The sequence below is a fragment of the Panthera pardus genome, unplaced genomic scaffold (genome assembly GCF_024362965.1).
Source record: "Panthera pardus isolate Hobbes unplaced genomic scaffold, ASM2436296v1 HiC_scaffold_3, whole genome shotgun sequence".
In the NCBI taxonomy this organism is placed as follows: Eukaryota; Metazoa; Chordata; class Mammalia; order Carnivora; family Felidae; genus Panthera; species Panthera pardus.
Genome location: NW_026526876.1, coordinates 14,604,524 through 14,622,073, shown reverse-complemented (window position 1 = coordinate 14,622,073; position 17,550 = coordinate 14,604,524). Strand labels below are relative to the sequence as shown.

Genomic DNA, 17,550 nt, shown 5'->3' with positions numbered 1-17,550 from the left:
TGTCCCCATTCCTCGTGTCCAGTTTAGGGTTGCTTTCTGGAAGCAGACTCGCGACGTGAAGGATGCACGCGTCTCCCGCCTTCTCAGGTCTATCCTTTCCTGACGGGCGGTGCCGGCTCCACCCCCAGGGCGGCCCGTGCCGGCTGGTGCGTGCCTGATTCCTGCCGTCCAGGTCGGGTGTTTTCTTCCCGTCCTTCAAAGGGGGTTAAGGCAGGCAACACGCCCCTCGGCCACCTTGCTGGAAGGCCTGTGCGCGTGACCCAGCCTGGCCTCCGACGGACGCACCTGTGGGGTTTTAGTCTCGTGAAGGCAACTGCACCCGAGACGACGTATGAATCCAAAAATCTGAAGTCTCGGCCCGAATAGGCTTGTTGTGGACGTTAAACAGGTGGATGTTTGTGTGGTGAAGAACCAGGCCTTGCACAAGGAGAGGGCCGGTGCCATTTCAGACAGGAGCATCACTGCTTGGGGCGGGTGCCAGCCACACCTAGTCCTCTCAGCAGGGGCGGGGAGGGGGGAGGCACCCCCTCCGTCCCCAGAGGGCAACCACGTGATTTGGGCTGGGGTTTGAGTGTGGTGTCCATCCACCTGGAGGCTGAGGTCAAGCTCATGGGCCGCGGTTGGCCAAGCAGTGCTCCCAGGTGGACACCAAGGCCCCAGGGCCCCCCGGTTGGCAGAGCTCTGTGCACGTTGTCACACGTGGATGCCAGGAGGCGACACGGAGGCCCCGCGTTTGGTACTTTTCCTGGACTCTGCCCCCGCCGTCCCTCGACTGACTTGAGTCTCTGTATTTCTTTCTAATAAACGGAACCGCAAATGTGACAGCGTTCACTGACTTGCGCGACTCCTCCTGGTGAGTTCTCCAAACTGAGTGGTTCGGGGACCCTTGGAACTTGCGGCTGGCGTCAGACGTGTCGGAGGTGAGGGCCCTCTTGGGGACGTGCCCTCTCACCTTGCAGTTTGGAGAACTCTGAGTGTGTTCAAAGAGAGCGAACCCGTGGCAAGACATTCAAGGTCGCTACCTCCTCAAGTGCCCGTTCCTTGCACACTTCAGCCGCGGCGTGTCTGCGGGTCCTAGACAGCGGGGTGCTAGGCCAGCACCTGGCCCCAGAGCAGGAGCTCAGATATGTGACGGGCGAACGGAAGGGAAGCTGACCTCAGAAGACGGGCTTTCTCCCCCAGCTCTCGGGTCGAAAGTGCACTTCCACGGCCTGGAGCCACGGGGCTCCGGGGCGCAGGGAGGTGCAGAAAGGAAGAACGAGGCACGGGCTCCCCTGTAGCAGATGCCCGGGCTGCCCTGTGGGGGCAGGAGATCGGCCATGGAAACCACGAGACTGGTGTGTGTAGCCGCTGGGTCGGGCCCACGCATCGGGGGACCCCAAGGGGCTGCTTTGTGTAGCCGTGGAGGGGAGGACGGTGAAGACGGAGGCCGGAGTGCGCCGGTCTCCACGTCACGGGTGGGGCCGGCCTCCCCCGCCTCTGCCTGCGGTGTTGCGTCTCCCCCCTTCTCCCCACATCTCCTCCCCGCGCCCCTCTTCAGGAGCCAGGACTCTCTGGGTAGTCACTAATGAAAGCACCCCGTGTCTCCTAGGATCCCCGGCCGGCTGAATGACCGGAGGACCCCTCTGGGAGAGCTGAACTGGATCTTCACAGCCATCACGGACACCATCGCCTGGAACGTGCTGCCTCGGGGTGAGGTGGCGTGGGGCAGGGCAGGGAGGCGGCCGGGCCGGGCCGCGTGGGGCCGGGGAGGGCAGCCGCCTGGTGGGAGACACTGGCCCACGGAATAAGGGAAGCGAGCCGGAAGCAGCGAGATCTTGTCGGGGAGGAAAGCTGGGGGTGGGGGGAAGGGGGCAGCGAGAGCCTCTGGGGGTTTCCGTGAGCCACAGCGCATCAGGCGCCAAGACCGGTGGCAGACAGCGAGCCCCACGTGAGCGCTCGCTCCGACGTTACCGTGTTATCTTCTAGGCAGACTCAGGGCCCACCTTTCTTCATAAAAATTGGCACGGCCCGTATTTCTTAAAACCAGAAGTGTTCTGATAAGACTTGTCTGCGTTTTTTCTGTACTGACTCTCTAGGGTTTGGTGTTTGCATCTGTGTGAGTATATCTGTGTGTGCATTTTGCCAACAGGAAACGTGCGTATGAGTCCCAGCTTGCTTGTAAAAAATTCCGATAGAAGTAAATCTGTGTCTTTGGCTTTAAATGCTGGACGTGAGTCGCCAAAGGTACCTTTGTATGTTTTGTCTGCCCCCAGATCTCTTCCAAAAACTCTTCAGACAGGACCTGTTGGTGGCGAGTCTGTTTCGCAATTTTCTACTGGCAGAAAGGATCATGAGGTCCTACAACTGCACTCCCGTCAGCAGCCCACGCCTGCCCCCCACCTACATGCACGCGATGTGGTAAGTGTCCCCGGCCGACAGTGCCGGACAGTGTGACGTTCTCTCAGTGGCTTGCTTTCTATTTCTGCTGTGGGACAAGTTTAATGGAATTACGTGAGACAAAATAGCAAGACTTGCCACCAAGCTCGGAGACCCAGGCGGTGCTAACAGCTGGCAAAGTCCTGCCTAAAGCTCCCCGCACATAGGACACGTGGGTCCCCTCAGAGTTCAGAGGTGCAGGCACCTTGGGGTGTCTCTCACGACTGAGCGGGACCAGCGGCTCCAGGGGCCTTACGATCCGGCCACCCGGGGCAGGACAGGCCCACACACAGGCTTCTGACTCCACAGAGACTGGTATCGAGAAAAGAAAATGCCAGCTGGACTTAGGAAGTGTGTCCCACACTGTTCCATCGGGTTAAAGCTGTTGGATTCGTGACCAATTAATTGTATGGTTACTTCACACAAGCACATGCACGTGTGTGTGTCCAGACACACATACACAGTCGCACACACACGTACGTGCTCACACCGCACACGAGTGAGATCCTTATGACTCTGGCTTATAGTTTCCCCCCAAATCGGACGGTTGCTACTTACGCTGCCAGTAACAGGAGTAACAACGGTACTCGTGTGACGTGTCTTCTACTCGGGCCTCCCATTGATGGCGTTTGGTTTCTTCCCGTCCCCTTGCTTCTGTGACACAAGCGGAATTTGAGGCAGTGCTAAAACGGGGCGATAGCAAAGGTGTCTGTCCGTGGGAGAAACTCTAATACAGATACTTAAAAACAGCCATTCACTCAAGGTGTATCTTCGTGGTCAGGTTTATTCCAGCTAGTGATTTATTTTTTTAAATACGTGCATGACCACTTTCCCGTGGTGCTGAAAACGTGGAGAGCCGGGGATGGGTTCGTAGACGTACTGCCCTTAGCCACTCGGGAAATCAGGAAGTAAGATTCTCCTCTGTGAGGGAAACAGGGACGTGCCATGTTGGCTCCTAAACGATTCTGTGCGTGTCCATACCCGCGTCCGGTGTTTACAGGGTAAAGCAGAATGTTGCCATGGGGACCCCAGGCGGCGGGGCCACCACAGTCCCCACGTGGCAGGCGGGTCACGTGTGCAGAGTGGCCCCGCCAAGCTACAACTGGGAGGGTGTTTGAAGGCCTATATGGTGCTCAGAGTGAATAATTAGAGTGAAGATGGACGTTTCTGGAAGAGTGGCTCCTCAAAACTGCCTTTTCCTCTAAGTCTTAAGTCCTCTTTCTCCCGAACCAGGTTTTTATAAAACACGTATTATAAAAAAGGGAAGAAAACGGTGGAAACGCTGCATGAGGTCAGTGCCACGGCTGGTCTTGGCAGGAAAACTGGTGAAGCCACAGGGAACGGGCGTCACACCAGCTGCGCGGAGCAGAGGGCCTCCCGGGCCGCCGGCACCGCTGGCCGAGCAGGCTCCCCGGGGCGCGGGGCACCGCCTGTCAGAGGGAGGCGGCCCGCGGCCTCCCGACACCCCAGCACGCTCCTCGAGTGCATCTTCCGGTGAACGTGCACCTCTCGCTGTAGAAATGCCTCCCGTGAGCTGGCTCAGCCGCATGGGGGGAGGGCCGCGGGCTGCGCGGAGGAGATGGCAAAGCCGGGCCGGAGCCGGGCACCCGGGGAAGGAAGCAGCTGCAGACGGCCCCCCTCCTCTTGTCCTCCCGGGCTGCTTTCCCAGGATTGGCCTCCTAGAACGTTTCTGAGTTCGTAAGAACGGCTTAAGATAAGGTCCAAAGCCCAGACGTGACGGCAGCCCCGCGTGATCCCGCCGTCACCGTTAAGGACGGCTTTCTTGCCAGCGCCGGAGGCTAGGAATGTGGCCCTCTCTTCCGCACGGTCAGCACCCCCGAATCTCATAAAGCACATCTGCGTTTGTCCCAGAAACACGAGCCATACAGAGGCCCACAGGGGCCCAGGGGAACGCGGGGAGAGCCTCACGGGATCCGAGGCAGGCAGAGTGGCTAGCAGCCGTATGTGTGCCCCCGGGCCGTCCCCCTCCCCTGGCCTGGCCTCCCTGAGCACGTCAGGGCCCCTCTGCGGCTGGAACGTACCCTGGACGTGGGGTCTCGTCCGGTCTCGGCCTTCGCGGCCCCCATCGTGCGGAGCGCCGTCCGGCCTGCTGCCCTCCCTTGCTCCCCGTACGTGGGATCCAGTCGTTGCAGCTGGGGCTCCGCGGGGAGCAGCCTCGTGTGCTGGAGCCGGACCTGGGCTCAAGGCCCCGTGCTCGTCCGTGGGTGAACGCGGCGGGCCAGGATGCCGCGGCGCAGGCACAGCTGTCCGGGGACGTGCCCAGAGCTATGCATAGGGGCAGGACAGGTTGTAGGGGTTGTGGGTGAGCCACCCAAACGGGCCAGGTAGAGAAACGGGCCCGGCCTTCCCGGCTTCACGCCAGGCCCTCGCACCAGGGCCCCTCGCGTCACCAGCACGTACAGACGCTGGCCTGGCCGGGCCTGCGTTCGGACCACCTGGGGTCCCGGTGCCGTGCCGGCTGCTGTTACAGGAGGAGACCACTGTCAGGGTCGTGGACCGTAAAAGGGTGGCTTTTCAGAAAACGTGCAGCGGGTGTCGTATGGCCCAACTCCCAAAAGCGCGTTCTCCGTTTGGGCAGAATTTAGAGGTGGTGAGCCAGGGAGGGCTTCAGTTGGCAGGAGTCTCTTTGTACCTTGTCTGCCCCCATGTCCGCCGGTCCTGTGGGAGCATCCAAGAGGGAGCAGTGTGGGGCGAGGGGCAGAGGGCCAGGTGTTGAGCGCAAGCCTGCATCGTTGACACTCAGCTCCAGGGGGCAGTTTGGGCCCACGGTAAATTTTTAAGAGTAGTCATAAACTCATATTTTCATTTCCAATTTTCTTATTTTAAAATGCTGATAGCCAATATAGTATTTTTTTTTAACGTTTCTTTCTGAGAGACAGAGTGGGGAGGGGCAAAGAGAGGGAGACACAGAATCCGAAGCAGCCTCCAGGCTCTGAGCTGTCAGCACAGAGCCCGACTCGGGGCTTGAACTCACGAGCTGTGAGATCATGACCTGAGCCGAAGTCATACGCTCAACCGACCGAGCCACCCAGGAGCCCCACCAATACGGTATTTTTAAAAAAACTTTCTGAGGGCCAAACCCAACCAATAGGGGGCTAGATGCAGCCTGCTGGGGACTCTGCATGAGTCGGGGACCACGGGTGCCCCGGGGAGCGGAAGCAGGGGGTTCTGCACCTTGGTGCCCCCGGGGCCCCTGAAGCCTGGTAGCCATGCAGGTGGGGAGGCATCGGTGGTGGCCCGGGCTCTCCTTTCGTGAGCCCACCCTGCTTCACCGTTGGCCTCGAAGGTCCTCTCCAATTGGGATCTTTTTTGGAAAGGCTTGATATCATGGCCTTCTATCTTTATATGCTGAGAAAGGCCATGCAAGTAAATCTACAGGGTTCTCTTGCAGGAATCCGCGGTGATGAGATTTCCAGGGAGGAAATCATATGCGTACAGCACACGTTTCCTCCAGATAGGGTTTTCCTAATGACGGTGCCGGCGTGAGGTGTAGCCAAAGAGTAAACATTAGTCAATCCCATTAAATGTTGAAAATTATGCCATTAACCTACTTTGATCAGGACTTGGGTGTGAAAGCAGCCTTTAGATTTCAAGTAGAAAATGCTCGTAGAAACATAATCAAGCAGCAATGGCCACCACAGCACATGGAGACACGGGCGTTTCCGGCCAGTGCGAGAGTTCACTGAGCACCCAGAAGATTCAAGGGGACTCGTTTAGTGGTAAATACACCCCCCACGCACACCCAAATTAGGAGTGGCCACAAAGTGTTTTAAGTTTATTTAGTTAGAGCGCGTGCATGTGCGTGAGCAGGGCAGGGGGCAGAGAGAGAGGGAGTGAGAGTCCCAAGCAGGCCCTGCACTGTCAGCACAGAGGCCAACATGGGGCTCGAACTCACAAAACCATGTGGTCATGACCTGAGCCGAAGTTGGCCACTTAACTGACTGAGCCACCCAGGTGCCCCGTGATCACGGTTTTTTAAATGCTGTTCCCAAGTTCCTTGTCAAAAGTGACCGAAGTCCTAGTCCCCTCGCGTGGACTGGCTTCCCTCCAGCTGCTGCTGGCCTGCGGGGCCGCCTTGGATGAGCCTTGCTTTCTGTTCACACCCAGGGGCGTCTAGAAGACCCACACGGACGGTCTGTGCTTCCTAGGGGAGTGTCCACGGTGACAACGTCTTGGTCCCGCACACCTAAACAAATAGTGTCAAGGCGGGAAGAGAGTGTGAAGGTGATGCTTGTAGGTTTCCACTCTCTCCCGGGCTTTAGGGAAATGCTTATTTGCACTTGCGTTTTCCTGGGCCCCACCCTGGCTTTGGCTCCGGCTCCTGCGTTTGCTAAGGTGGTTTCTAAGGAGATGCTCGCAGAGGGACAGCCGTGCTTCCCAGAGTGACACAGGGCTGCAGCTGTAGGGCTGGCCGGGTTGGCCCGGCTACCGTGTTGTAGATCTGGGGAGGAAGGGACCACCTGGAGACGGTGGGGGTCTTTATTTCTTTATAAAATCGTTCAGAGTTGTTTCTAAGTCAGAGGTCAGAAACACTGGGTGTAAACGCCAGGTCAGGCCCCTGCGGGCGGACCGACCCGGCTACCGTGGGAGGCCTCCTCCCCTGGAGGTGGTTAGAAGCAGCGGTGGAAATACAGGTTAGTTGGTAACGCAGAGTCTGCTGGCTTCACGAAGGAGAGTCTTGCTCGCTCCATGTGGCCTAAGCGTGAGCCGCGGGGACCCAGGCTTCCCGCCGCCCCGCAGTGGCCAGCCCCGGGGGCTCAGCTCGTTCCTGCTCTCGCCGGTGTCTGTGTCTCATGCGCCTCATCCGGGGAGGGGGGCTGGGAACGCGGCAGGTCCCGGGTGGCCGGCGTGCCGCTCACACCCCCTCCGTGCGGGAGGCGGGAGAGCAGCCGTGAGGGACCAGGCTGTGGTGTCGGGCGCAGAGTGGGGAGGACGTGAGGCCCGGACGCCAAGATGGTCGCGCTGCGCTGGGCTCAGTTCTGCCGCGTCGCCTGGGTGCTCGGTGCTGGCGTGGGCTTGCGGCGGAGCTGGTTCGGTGACGAGCCGCGTTAGAACAACGCCCCTTGCTCTTCCCGTCCCTCCTCGGAAACGGACCGGAGCTGCTGCATCCCCAGGGAGCACACAGCCAGCCGCGGCCTCAGAAAGAGCATCTGGAATAAATGATGTGCCGTCTAGTTACTACAGTGCGGGGGTGGTGATGGAGAGGTTGACTTTTGAGCAGGGGAAGGAGGGAACAAAGCCCAACAGAAACCGGGGTCGAAACGCAAGTCTGCACTCGCACTTGGCTTCAGGAGGGGCGCTAACGGCGACGGGCGCTCGGCGCGGCTCCTGTTTAATCTCTGATGTGAAGCCGCCAGGGGCTCGTTCTCCTTCACTTTCGATTTCTGCAGGCCGTGAAACCTCGCCTCTCCCGGCCGTAGTAACCTGTGCTTTCCGTCTCCGTCGAGGGCGCCTCGCCCGCTGCGCGGTCGCTACAGATGGAGGCCGCGCGCTCTTGGAAGGCTCTCCTCCCGGCCCACTCCCTGGGCGTCTGCCATCGCGGGCCCGTTTCCTGAAAACCCGAGCTCCTGCCGGCACGGCACGTTTTCCCGGGCAGTGACTCATCGAGCTGCCTCTGCCCCACGCCGCGGGGATCCGCTCGGCTGGCCAGGCTGTCGCGGCGCCCCCTCCCGCCGCGGCGTGGCCGCTTCGCGGGCTGTGGGAAGTGCGAACGCAGACACCTCCCGGGTTGGCCCCTCGCCACGGCCTCAGACTTCCCAGGACTCACAGTCCCACTCTCCCCGAGCGAGAATCCAAATTAAGACGCCAAGTTCATTTTGATCTTAGCCTAGAAAACGCAGCCGGTTTCAGCCAACCGGTGAGAGGCTCCGGAGAGAGTGCCACTCTCGTGCTGCCGGGCTTTCGTGGGAGCTCAGGTCCCCGAGCCGACCCTTTCCCCTTGCAAGCACCAGCAGCCAGAGGCCTGGAGAGGGTCACCGGGCCTGCTCCAGGGCCCCCTGTCATGTCCACAGCGCCCCCCCCCCCCCCCCCCGCCCGCCCCTCTGCACACACGAAAGCACATTCCGGGGCTGCTTGAGGACCCGGTCCCTGAGGGAGGGGCCGACCCTCGGGAGCCGCCTGGCCAGCCAGTGACCACGTGGCTCTCAGAAGGACTCTGAGAAGGACTGTCGCCCTCTGGCCCCGGTGCAGCTCCGTGAGGCTTTCACTCTTTGGAGGGACCCAGTGGGTGCCAGCCACGAGACCGCAGGGTGGCCTGTCCCAGCGTGGCCTGGTTCCGCTGATAACCCAGGACACCCCCGCCAGGACCGAGGACAGCCGTGGCGGCGTTTTCACGGGAGGCCTGTCCTTGCCTCGTGATCTTGGTGAGAGGGGCTGAGAAGGGCGTGTCGCCTGCTCCACGCAAGCGTGGTTCCAGCCGCCCTAGACCCACACCTTTACCTGCCCCCAGCTGGTACACGCTTGTAACTCCTCAAGTTCAAAGTTTTTATTAGGTTGAATTCAAGGAATTTTCGTAGCACGGAATTGCAGTAATTGACTTTGTTTCTGTCTAACAAAGAGTAAATCTCTCCCTCAACGCCGCTGAAGAACCGTTCTGCCTGCAGCCTGGCCACTTATTGAGCATATGGGAACTATTTGTTGCTTGTTCTTTGAGGCACTTTTGATTATGTGCTGATTGCCTCTTAATTAGATTGGTGGGGGAAGGGTGTGCTTGTTCGGCGGGGGCCGGTCTGGGAAAACTGGAATATATTTCGTGTGTCTGAATAATGACAGAGAGCCTCCAGGCTGTTGTTTGTCTTCCGTGCTTCCCGTGTTCTGGCTGTTTACATTTTTCGTTCCTGATTTGGTCCCCCCGGGGACGTGGAACAACGGTACCCCCTTCCCCACGATCATGTGGGGCCACGAGTCTAATAAACGGCAGGTGGCATCCTGCCTCTCAGGAAGTGTCCTGGGAGAAGGGGCGGCCGTGCTGGAAACCAGATCCGCATGCCGGCCCCCACCGTGTCTCCACGAGAAAGGGAAGGGAGAGCAGGGACGAAGGAACCTTGTGTCCACGGCATCCCCGCTTCCCATCTGTGGCCATAGAGAAAGTGAGGTGATCGTCTGTGTCAGTTGAGAGCTAACGCCGAATGCCACGAGCGGCCCTCACTCCTCGGCGCCCCTGCGAAGGCACCTGCTCTCCCAGGGTCTCCCGAGGACCCTCCGAGCAGGCACGACGGGAAAACTGACGCCAGGGAGGCGGAGCCACACTCGCCAGGCCGTCGGGCGCACTCTGGCCGTCTTGTGTGTGTTTTGAGCTAGGTCCCGATGCTGTGCGAAACCAGTGGAGGTGGCCAGGGTCACACGTCCGTGACTTGCCGTCCTCTCAAACGAGGACGGGGACACCTCATCCTGAGTGGCTCCTTCGGGGACAGGCCCAGGCAGCGGGCGGTGTGGGGCCAGTCCTGATTCGGCGCGGGATGAGGGGCCGCTCAGGACGGGGGGGCCTAGACAGAGCCGCCTCCTGGCCCCACGCTGGCCGTTTCTGATGAAGCACCGTGGGGCGTTTGCGTGCGACACTGCCACGGTCCGGAAACCACGGTGCCACGGCTGCTTCAGGGCCGTGGACAGGCTGTGGCACCAAGTCAGGGGAGAAGCTGTGGCAGAAAGTGAGACCATCCCTGTATCTCTCCCAAGCTCTTTTCTCATTTAAATTTAAAGAGATACCACGTTAACAAGACGGCTTCAGTGTGCAGCCAGATGCCTTCCTCCTTCTCCTGTGGCCCGGCCGTGGCCAGGGCCCCGCCCGGAGAAGCGGTCAGTAAGGCCCTGTGGGCGCCCCTCTGCTCTCTCCGCAGGCAAGCCTGGGACCTGGCCGTCGACATCTGCCTCTCTCAGCTGCCCACCATCATTGAGGAAGGCACGGCGTTTCGGGTGAGTCCCACAAGGGCGTCCGTGTGGTCCACTGGGGTGGCACCCAGGGCGCTGGGTTGTTGGACTTTGTTCACCCTCCTGGGAAACCGTGCAGTCAGCAAAGTTTGGAAGATCGCATCCGCCGGGGGTTAAGGATTTTGAGCTGGCAAGCTCTCCAGAAATGTCTTCTCTTAAAATGCTGTCCTTAGCGTGCGCTCCCCGAGCCGTGTTCCACACTCTACCTTTTACCTGGAATGGGTTCTAGTTTCCCGAGACTCCTGACTGGAACCCTCGGAGGGTGTCAGGTTCGGCCCTGAGGGGATGGCTGGTCCCCAGGTCGCCCGGGGGCCTGACACGGAGGGTCTCACGGCCCCTCGCCACCAGCCCTTCTCGCTCCCGCTGCTGCACAGCCTCCTTGGCTTCATTCGGGACCTGTCTGTCGAGTGCTTACCGTGCACCAAGCCTGAGTACGCCTGCAGAAGACCCGGCCCCTCCCTGGACAACCCTGAGAAAGGGGTGGGGGGTCACACCCGTCGAGTTAGAGCACGGCTAGGAACAGGCGGAGGGTGTGGGGAGCACGTATGTGCCCTCTGACCCCCACAGGACGGGGAGACTTTTGGGTCTGGGAGGAGCCGGACAGCAGGGGGTAGTGGGCGCCTCCAGGCCACCTGAGACCCGGGTGAGTCGGGGGGTGGGGCCAGGTGGTCAGAGCCCCTAGCCTTCTGTACCCACACTGTCGTCTCTGGCCCAACCCAAGACTCCGGTGGGCAAGCCCGCTCCCCTGGGCCTCGGTCTCTTCGTTTTACAGGAGAATCGGGGTGGTATCCATTGAAGGGGCTCAGGAGGACTGAAGGAGTTCACACGGGCTGAGTGCTCAGGTTGAGCGTGGGTGTGTGTGTATGTGCACATGTGGAAAACGTTCAAGCCTCCACAAGGTGGGGGTGTACATATGTGTGTGTATCTGTGTGGAGTACGGGTACTCGTGGGGGTACGTGTATGTGTGTGCATATCTGTAGGGGCGTGTGAGTGCACGTGTGGGGTACGTGTATGTTTATCTACATGGGGTGTGTGTGTATGTGTGCGCGTGTGTGAGGTATGTGTGCACATGTGTATACATGTGTATGTGTGTAGAGTGTATCTACATGTGTGTTTGTACGTATCTGTATGTGGGTCTCCGTGTACACGTGTGCACATGTACGTGTGTCTCTCTGGTGTGTCTGTGCAAGTGTGTGTGGGGATGTATCCGTGTACATGTGTGTGCATGTGTATGTATCTGGGGTATGCCTACATACACGTGGGGATGTGTGTGCATGTACATTTGTGCGTGTCTGTGTGCAACGTGTGTCCACGTGTGCTTTGTGCGTATCTGTGTGGGGTGTATATCTGTTGTATACGTGGGTGGGCTTGTTATCTATGCGAGGTGTGTCCATGTACATGAGAGTGTGTGTGTACATGTGTTCACTGTGCATACCTGGGTATGTGCGTCTCTATACGTGTGTGCACATGTGTGTATATCTGTGGTTACCTGTCTATACATGTGTGTATATGTGTGTGTTTCTGTGTGGGGTGTGTGCTTGTGCACGTGGGGTGTGGTGCGTGTGTGTACGTCTGTAGGGTGTGTGTATGCACGTGTGCTTGTGTGCACGTGTGTGCACATAAGTGCACACCTGTGTGGACGGGTGTGTGTGTGTGTACGTGTCTGCATATCTGTGGCTGTGTGTCCGTGTACGTGTGTGTTCACGTACCCGTGTGCACGAATGTACATGTGTGCGCTGAGTGTATCTGCAGGGTGGGTGTGGGAGGTGTCCACGTCTGGGTGCGTATGTACACGTGTGTGGGGGATGTCGGTGCGTGTGTGTGTACATATGTGCTCATCTGTGTCACTGCGTTGTGTGTCCGTGTGCACGTGTGTGTGCGCATGTGATCGGTGCAGGTGCGTCTCTGTGCACGTGCGTGTACGTGTGTGCGTATCTGTGTAGGTGCGTGTGATCCGTGCAGGCGCGTGTCTCTGTGGGGTGTAATTCCTCAGATGGTCTGACGCCCCTGTGGCGGGGGCGATGGGCTGAGAGGCCTTCCTCTCTTGTTTATCTCCTATCTCCTCCTCTTTAGTGCTTGAAAACCTTCACGTTTTAGTATGAAAACGTTCAAGCCTCCACAAGGTTGGAAGAGTAGTACAGGGAGCACCTGTGTGCCCACCGTCCTGCCGCGAACATTTGCCACTTGCTTGAGCACATCCACCCCTCTCTCCGTCCGCCTGTTCTTAACGCTCTCACAAGTTAAATCGCAAGCCACCTTGTTTTCCACCCTGAAGGGAGAGCTGGCAGGGCCTCCGCTCGGCTCTCAGCAGTGCGCGTGGCCCCTTCCCGCTGGACCCACAATGAGGCAGGGACCGGGCTCGTGCAGTCACGGAACTCCGTGGGGACCGCCCAGGGCCCCCCCCCCCCCCACTGCAGCTGGAGGCCCTCCCGAGTGCCTCAGCTCGCCCAGGGAGACGAGGGCCCGTCGCCACAAACACGTGTTTAGAAAACCTCCTACAGTTCCGGCTTTCTAGACCGTGTGTGGTTTTACGTTGTACCCTTAGGGGATCAGAACTCTCCACTCCTATGTAAAACAACACAGCTTCTGCACGATTACCCTTCCGCTCCACTGCCAGGCACACTTGCGCGGATCTCAGCGCTTCATTTCTAATCTGCTGGAATCAGCGTTCTGCATCTGGGAATAATCTCCCCCCAATTGTGATAGGGAGGGGTAACTGACGTAGACCCCCTGCTAGGTTTTTTATTTTGTTTTCACTTTTTCGGGAGCAGAACGTACGTAGAGAAAATTGCACATCACAAATGTGCGGCTTGAGGAGTTTTTATAAGAGGAACACACTCCAGTAACCAGCACCCAGATCGAGCGGCCACCTGTTAGAACCCCCCAGACGCCCCTTCCTGCCGCCTTCAGTCTGCTTTCCCGAGCGCAGCCACCATCCCGCCTGGTTTCGTGTGCTTGGATCAGCGGGGTCCTACAGCACGTCGCCGTCGTGCCTGCTTTCGCTCAACGTTACATCTGCTCCCGCGGTCGGGGCTCTTGTCACCATGGGGGACGCTCCAAGGGTCGTGTGCCCATCGTCTGGCCGGTAGGCATTTGGAGTTTACAGGTAGCACCCCCCACGAATAGTGCTGGCCAGTGCCAGGCCGAGCCGTCGGAGCCTGACAGGAAGGAGAAATCAGTGATGCTGAGCCTGTCTTTACTCGAAATTTTGATGTTTCGTTCGTTATGGATTTTCACATTTATTCTTTTTAAATCTCGCATTAATGTATTCTTTTATTTCAATTACTGAATTTTCTGGTGCCCCCTTAAGTTTTGCGGGTGCTGCTAATTTTTTACATGGCTTTGGCGCGTTTGTGTCGGGGGCACACACTGGGAGTGAAGTTGCTGGTTACCAGGCACACGTGTGGTCGGTTTTAGTAGACGCTGCCAGGCGGTTTTCCTGTGAGCGAATCAACTTGCACCTCTACACAGCTTACGAGAGTTTCAGTTGCCCTGTATCCTCATAAACGCTTGATACTTTCTACCCTTTTCCCTTTATTTGGCTATTGTGGTTCAGTGTGAAGAGGTGTTTCACTGAGATTTTATCTTGTGTTTCTCTGATGGTTCGTAGTGTTGAGCACTAGTTTGTATTTTCATTTGCCATTTGAATATCCTCCTTTGTAAGTTGCCTGATCAAGTCTTTTGGTTTTTCTTTTATGTTATCTGTTTCCTATCGATCTGTAGTGGTTGTGTATATAATCTGAATACAAATCCATTGTGAATATCTTTTTCTTTTTTTATCTCTGTGGACTTTATTTTCATTTTTTTATGTTTTTTTTTTTTCCTAGAACAGAAGTTTCTTCTTTTAACATCCAATTTATCAGTTTTTTTCTCATTTGCTTAAAGACCTTTGGTATCCTGTTTAAGAAATGTTTACTTTGAGATGAACACCCTTGAGAAGGTGTTCTTTTTCTTCTGAAAGCCCGATCATTTTACTTTTACCCTTAGACTCGCAGTCCCTCTGGGATTTACTAGCACGGACGGTGTGAGATAGGGGTCAAGACGTGCTTTCCCACACATGGAGGTTGAGCTTACCCAGTGTTATTCGCATCGAACCAGGCGACCATCTGCACGGGCTGCTCCCGGGTTCTCAGCTCTGCCCTTTGGGCCACTGTGTCTTTGCACAGTACTGAGCAGCCTTGATTATGAAAGCAGTTTTTACAGGGATCGCATGGATCTGTAGACGGACACAGGGCAGGCAGTATCTCCACAGCGTTGCGTCTTCCCATCCATCATCATGACTGCGAATAGTGTCTTTCTAAAATTTTCTGTTTTCCCTTTCTTTGTATATATATTGTTTATAAGAGATTTTTTGCAGTACCATTACTAAACTCACTATTTTGTTCTAATAATTTTCCTATAAATTACTGGTCTTCATTTTTTTTTTATTTTCTTATTTTTTAAATGTTTGTTTATTTTGAGATTGGAAGAGAGAGAGAGAGAGAGAGAGAGAGAGAATGAATCCCAAGCAGGACCCATGCTGTCAGCACAGATCCTGACATGGGGCTTGAACTCACAAACCATGAGATCATGACCTGAGCCGAAATCAAGAGTCAGATGCTCAACTCACTGAGCCACCCAGGCGCCCCTGGCCTTATTTTAAAACCTCGTTGTCAAATATGCCAAAACAGAGCGCAGCATGTTGGTCACTTGTCCAAGGTCAGTAGTTGGGAGGACAGATTTTAATTAACAACGGAAAGGAGCCTGATCCGATTTGGCATTTCCTGATGTCGGGAGAAGGGGAGAGTGGTTGCTCACGCTGGGAAGCATGGAGTTTCTTGAAGGACTTGAAGAAAGCCCATCTGCAGGCTGAGCTCTGACAGGCTATGGAATTTGAACGCTCTTGGCCACTGGGCAGTTTTCTTTTGTCTCCTCTTGTAAGTGGTGAGGTCATCGTGAGTAGTGAGTGTCACCGCACGTGAGGACAGACACCGGGCAGTGTAGCCGTGTCGGGACCGGGGATGGTAAGCGAGAGGAGGAGGAGGAGGTGTGTTGAGATTACTTCCTCTGTGCCTGAATCCCCCAGGGGTCAGGTGGCTCTTTGTGCCCATCTGGCCTTCCCGCTTTCTGTCCTTTTCCGCTCGCGCCTCTTTTCAGGCCCCGGGGCCATCTGACACGTGGGCTGACCACAGAGCAGCCCGCCTGGCCTCAGAATTGCCCTGGGAGGCCTGGACACGCGGCCCCATGGCTCAGAGCCTCTGCACAGCAGCTCTGATGCTACAGCCGTAATCTTGGAGACCCGGCCCAGAACCCCTGCTCTCCCTCATCCTTAGGTGCACACGGGGGCAGCTCTCGAGGCGCTTTGGGGCGCGTTGCTTGGAATGCCGAGCCTGCTTGTGTTGGGGGGCTGCCCGCGCCATAAGGGGCACGACAGCCCTCGCCACGTACCTCAGCGGCAGAGACTTGCCCTTTCTGTGAGCTTTGGGTGAAAAGACGTGGAACGCTTGTCCTCGCGGAGTGGAACGGTTTCTCCGGCAGTGAGCAACACGGGAGCATCCTTCATTCAAATCCGGACTTAGAAGGAGGGGGAAAGAGATGGAATGACCTGAATTACCCGAGCTCCCCTCAGAGACCAAAGGTCTCCCACGCGTGGGGACGGAGAGCTTAACAGAGGTTACTGTTTTTAACCAGTTCAGGAAAAATTCACACTTGAAAACAGGAAAGCCAGTTTGGGGGCTCCATCCCAGCTCCCAGGTCGCCCTCCGATTTGGTGCACCTGGCCCACGCCGACTTTGCGGGAACGCGGACTCCTGGGTGGTGCTTGCTCTCCGCACACTTTCCACGCCATGGACTGTTCTGAGGGGACGCTGTGGCTCTGCCCACCAGGCTCCTCCGTGGACGGTGTGGGGTGAGCAGGCCCGGGGTGGGGCTTACAGACCTGAGTCGTGCAAACACACGCGGGTCCACGCTGTCTACACGTGCCACGGTCGCACCTTCCCGGCCCCCTTCCTTACGCACAGACACTCTGAAATGCAGCCACCACCTTCCCCTTGGGCAGGAGGACAGGGTTGGGAGGCAGAGATTTGTAACTGGGGATTCTTCTGGTTCAGGGTTTGGGGACAGCACAACTGTGTGTTAGGTGAAAATGATTCTGTCAGACCGAAAAACCCAGCGTTCCCGCTAGCCTTGCTTCTCGGTTCCCGGACCTTCTGGCGGCCAGGTCCTCCCTCCTCCTTGAGCCGCTCCTTCTGTCCTCTGCTTGGTCCCTGTCACTGCCGGGAAAGGCGTCCCCTCTGCCAGTCCAGGAATGACAGATCAACTCCACGCCCCCCCCCCCCATCACTGTGACCTCGGTGCCTGGGTCCTCCACTGACCCCAGGGGGGCCTCACATACTCTCTGCCCCCTGCCCCCCACTCTAGGGTCCTGGAGTAAATCACAACTCTGGTTATTTCCTTCCCGTGCCGCTCTGCTCGGCTGTGTCCTCCCTCTCCGGTCACTGAGAAACAGAAGTGATACAGAGTCCCCTGCAAGTGCCCCAATGTCTGCCCACATCCCCGCATCCGGGGATCCCCGACTCCCGTTCCCGGAGGGCCGCCCGGGCTGCGGGCGGTGCATGGCCCCACCCGAGAGCCCACCTCCCTGCCCGCGTGGCACCAGCCGCTTCCAGATACACCCTCGCCCCCGCACGGGGAAACCAGAGTTCTGCACCGGGTGGCCTCCCTCCACTCCCCTCCCGCCACCCCCTCCATTCCTGTCCTTCCCCTTTGCACCCAGATCCCTTCTCAGTGCCATCCACACTGGAGTCTCCAAATTCCCGCCTGTGTTGAGCGCACTCTGCCGCGCCTCTGCCCGCTGCACCTCGGTCTCCTGGGGACTCGGCGCTGCTCGGCCGGCCTCGGGGGAACCAGGCTGCGTCCTGCCCGCCCACCACCCCTCCTCCTTCTGCGCCACCGCCCTTGGCCTCCGGGCTCAGCCCTGCTCTTTCCCGCCTCCCTTTGAGTTTGCACCTCCAGCGCCGACTCCCCCCCCCCCCCACCCCGAACTGCAGGTGCAGCACGGTTCCCACTCGATGTCCCCACTCCACGTCCTGTAGGCGTCTCCACTCGTCCTGGCGGGATTCCCCACGTTGTCCCCAGACACGCTCCTTGCGGTCTTCCCAGCTCAGCCCGGGGACACCCTCTCCTCCCGCCCTCGTCCGGTCTGCT

General features: G+C 58.0%; 1 protein-coding gene across 4 annotated transcripts in view; it reads left to right on the top strand.

Moving 5' to 3' along the window:
- Nucleotides 1-17,550, top strand: part of RPTOR (regulatory associated protein of MTOR complex 1) — a 330,740-nt gene that overhangs the window by 221,247 nt on the left and 91,943 nt on the right. For all 4 annotated transcript variants that reach the window (XM_019465972.2, XM_019465973.2, XM_019465976.2 and 1 more), the window contains 3 exons: nt 1,592-1,692; nt 2,256-2,400; nt 10,275-10,350. In XM_019465972.2, coding sequence (XP_019321517.2) covers nt 1,592-1,692; nt 2,256-2,400; nt 10,275-10,350 — 322 coding nt within the window. The remainder of the gene's footprint in view (nt 1-1,591; nt 1,693-2,255; nt 2,401-10,274; nt 10,351-17,550) is intronic.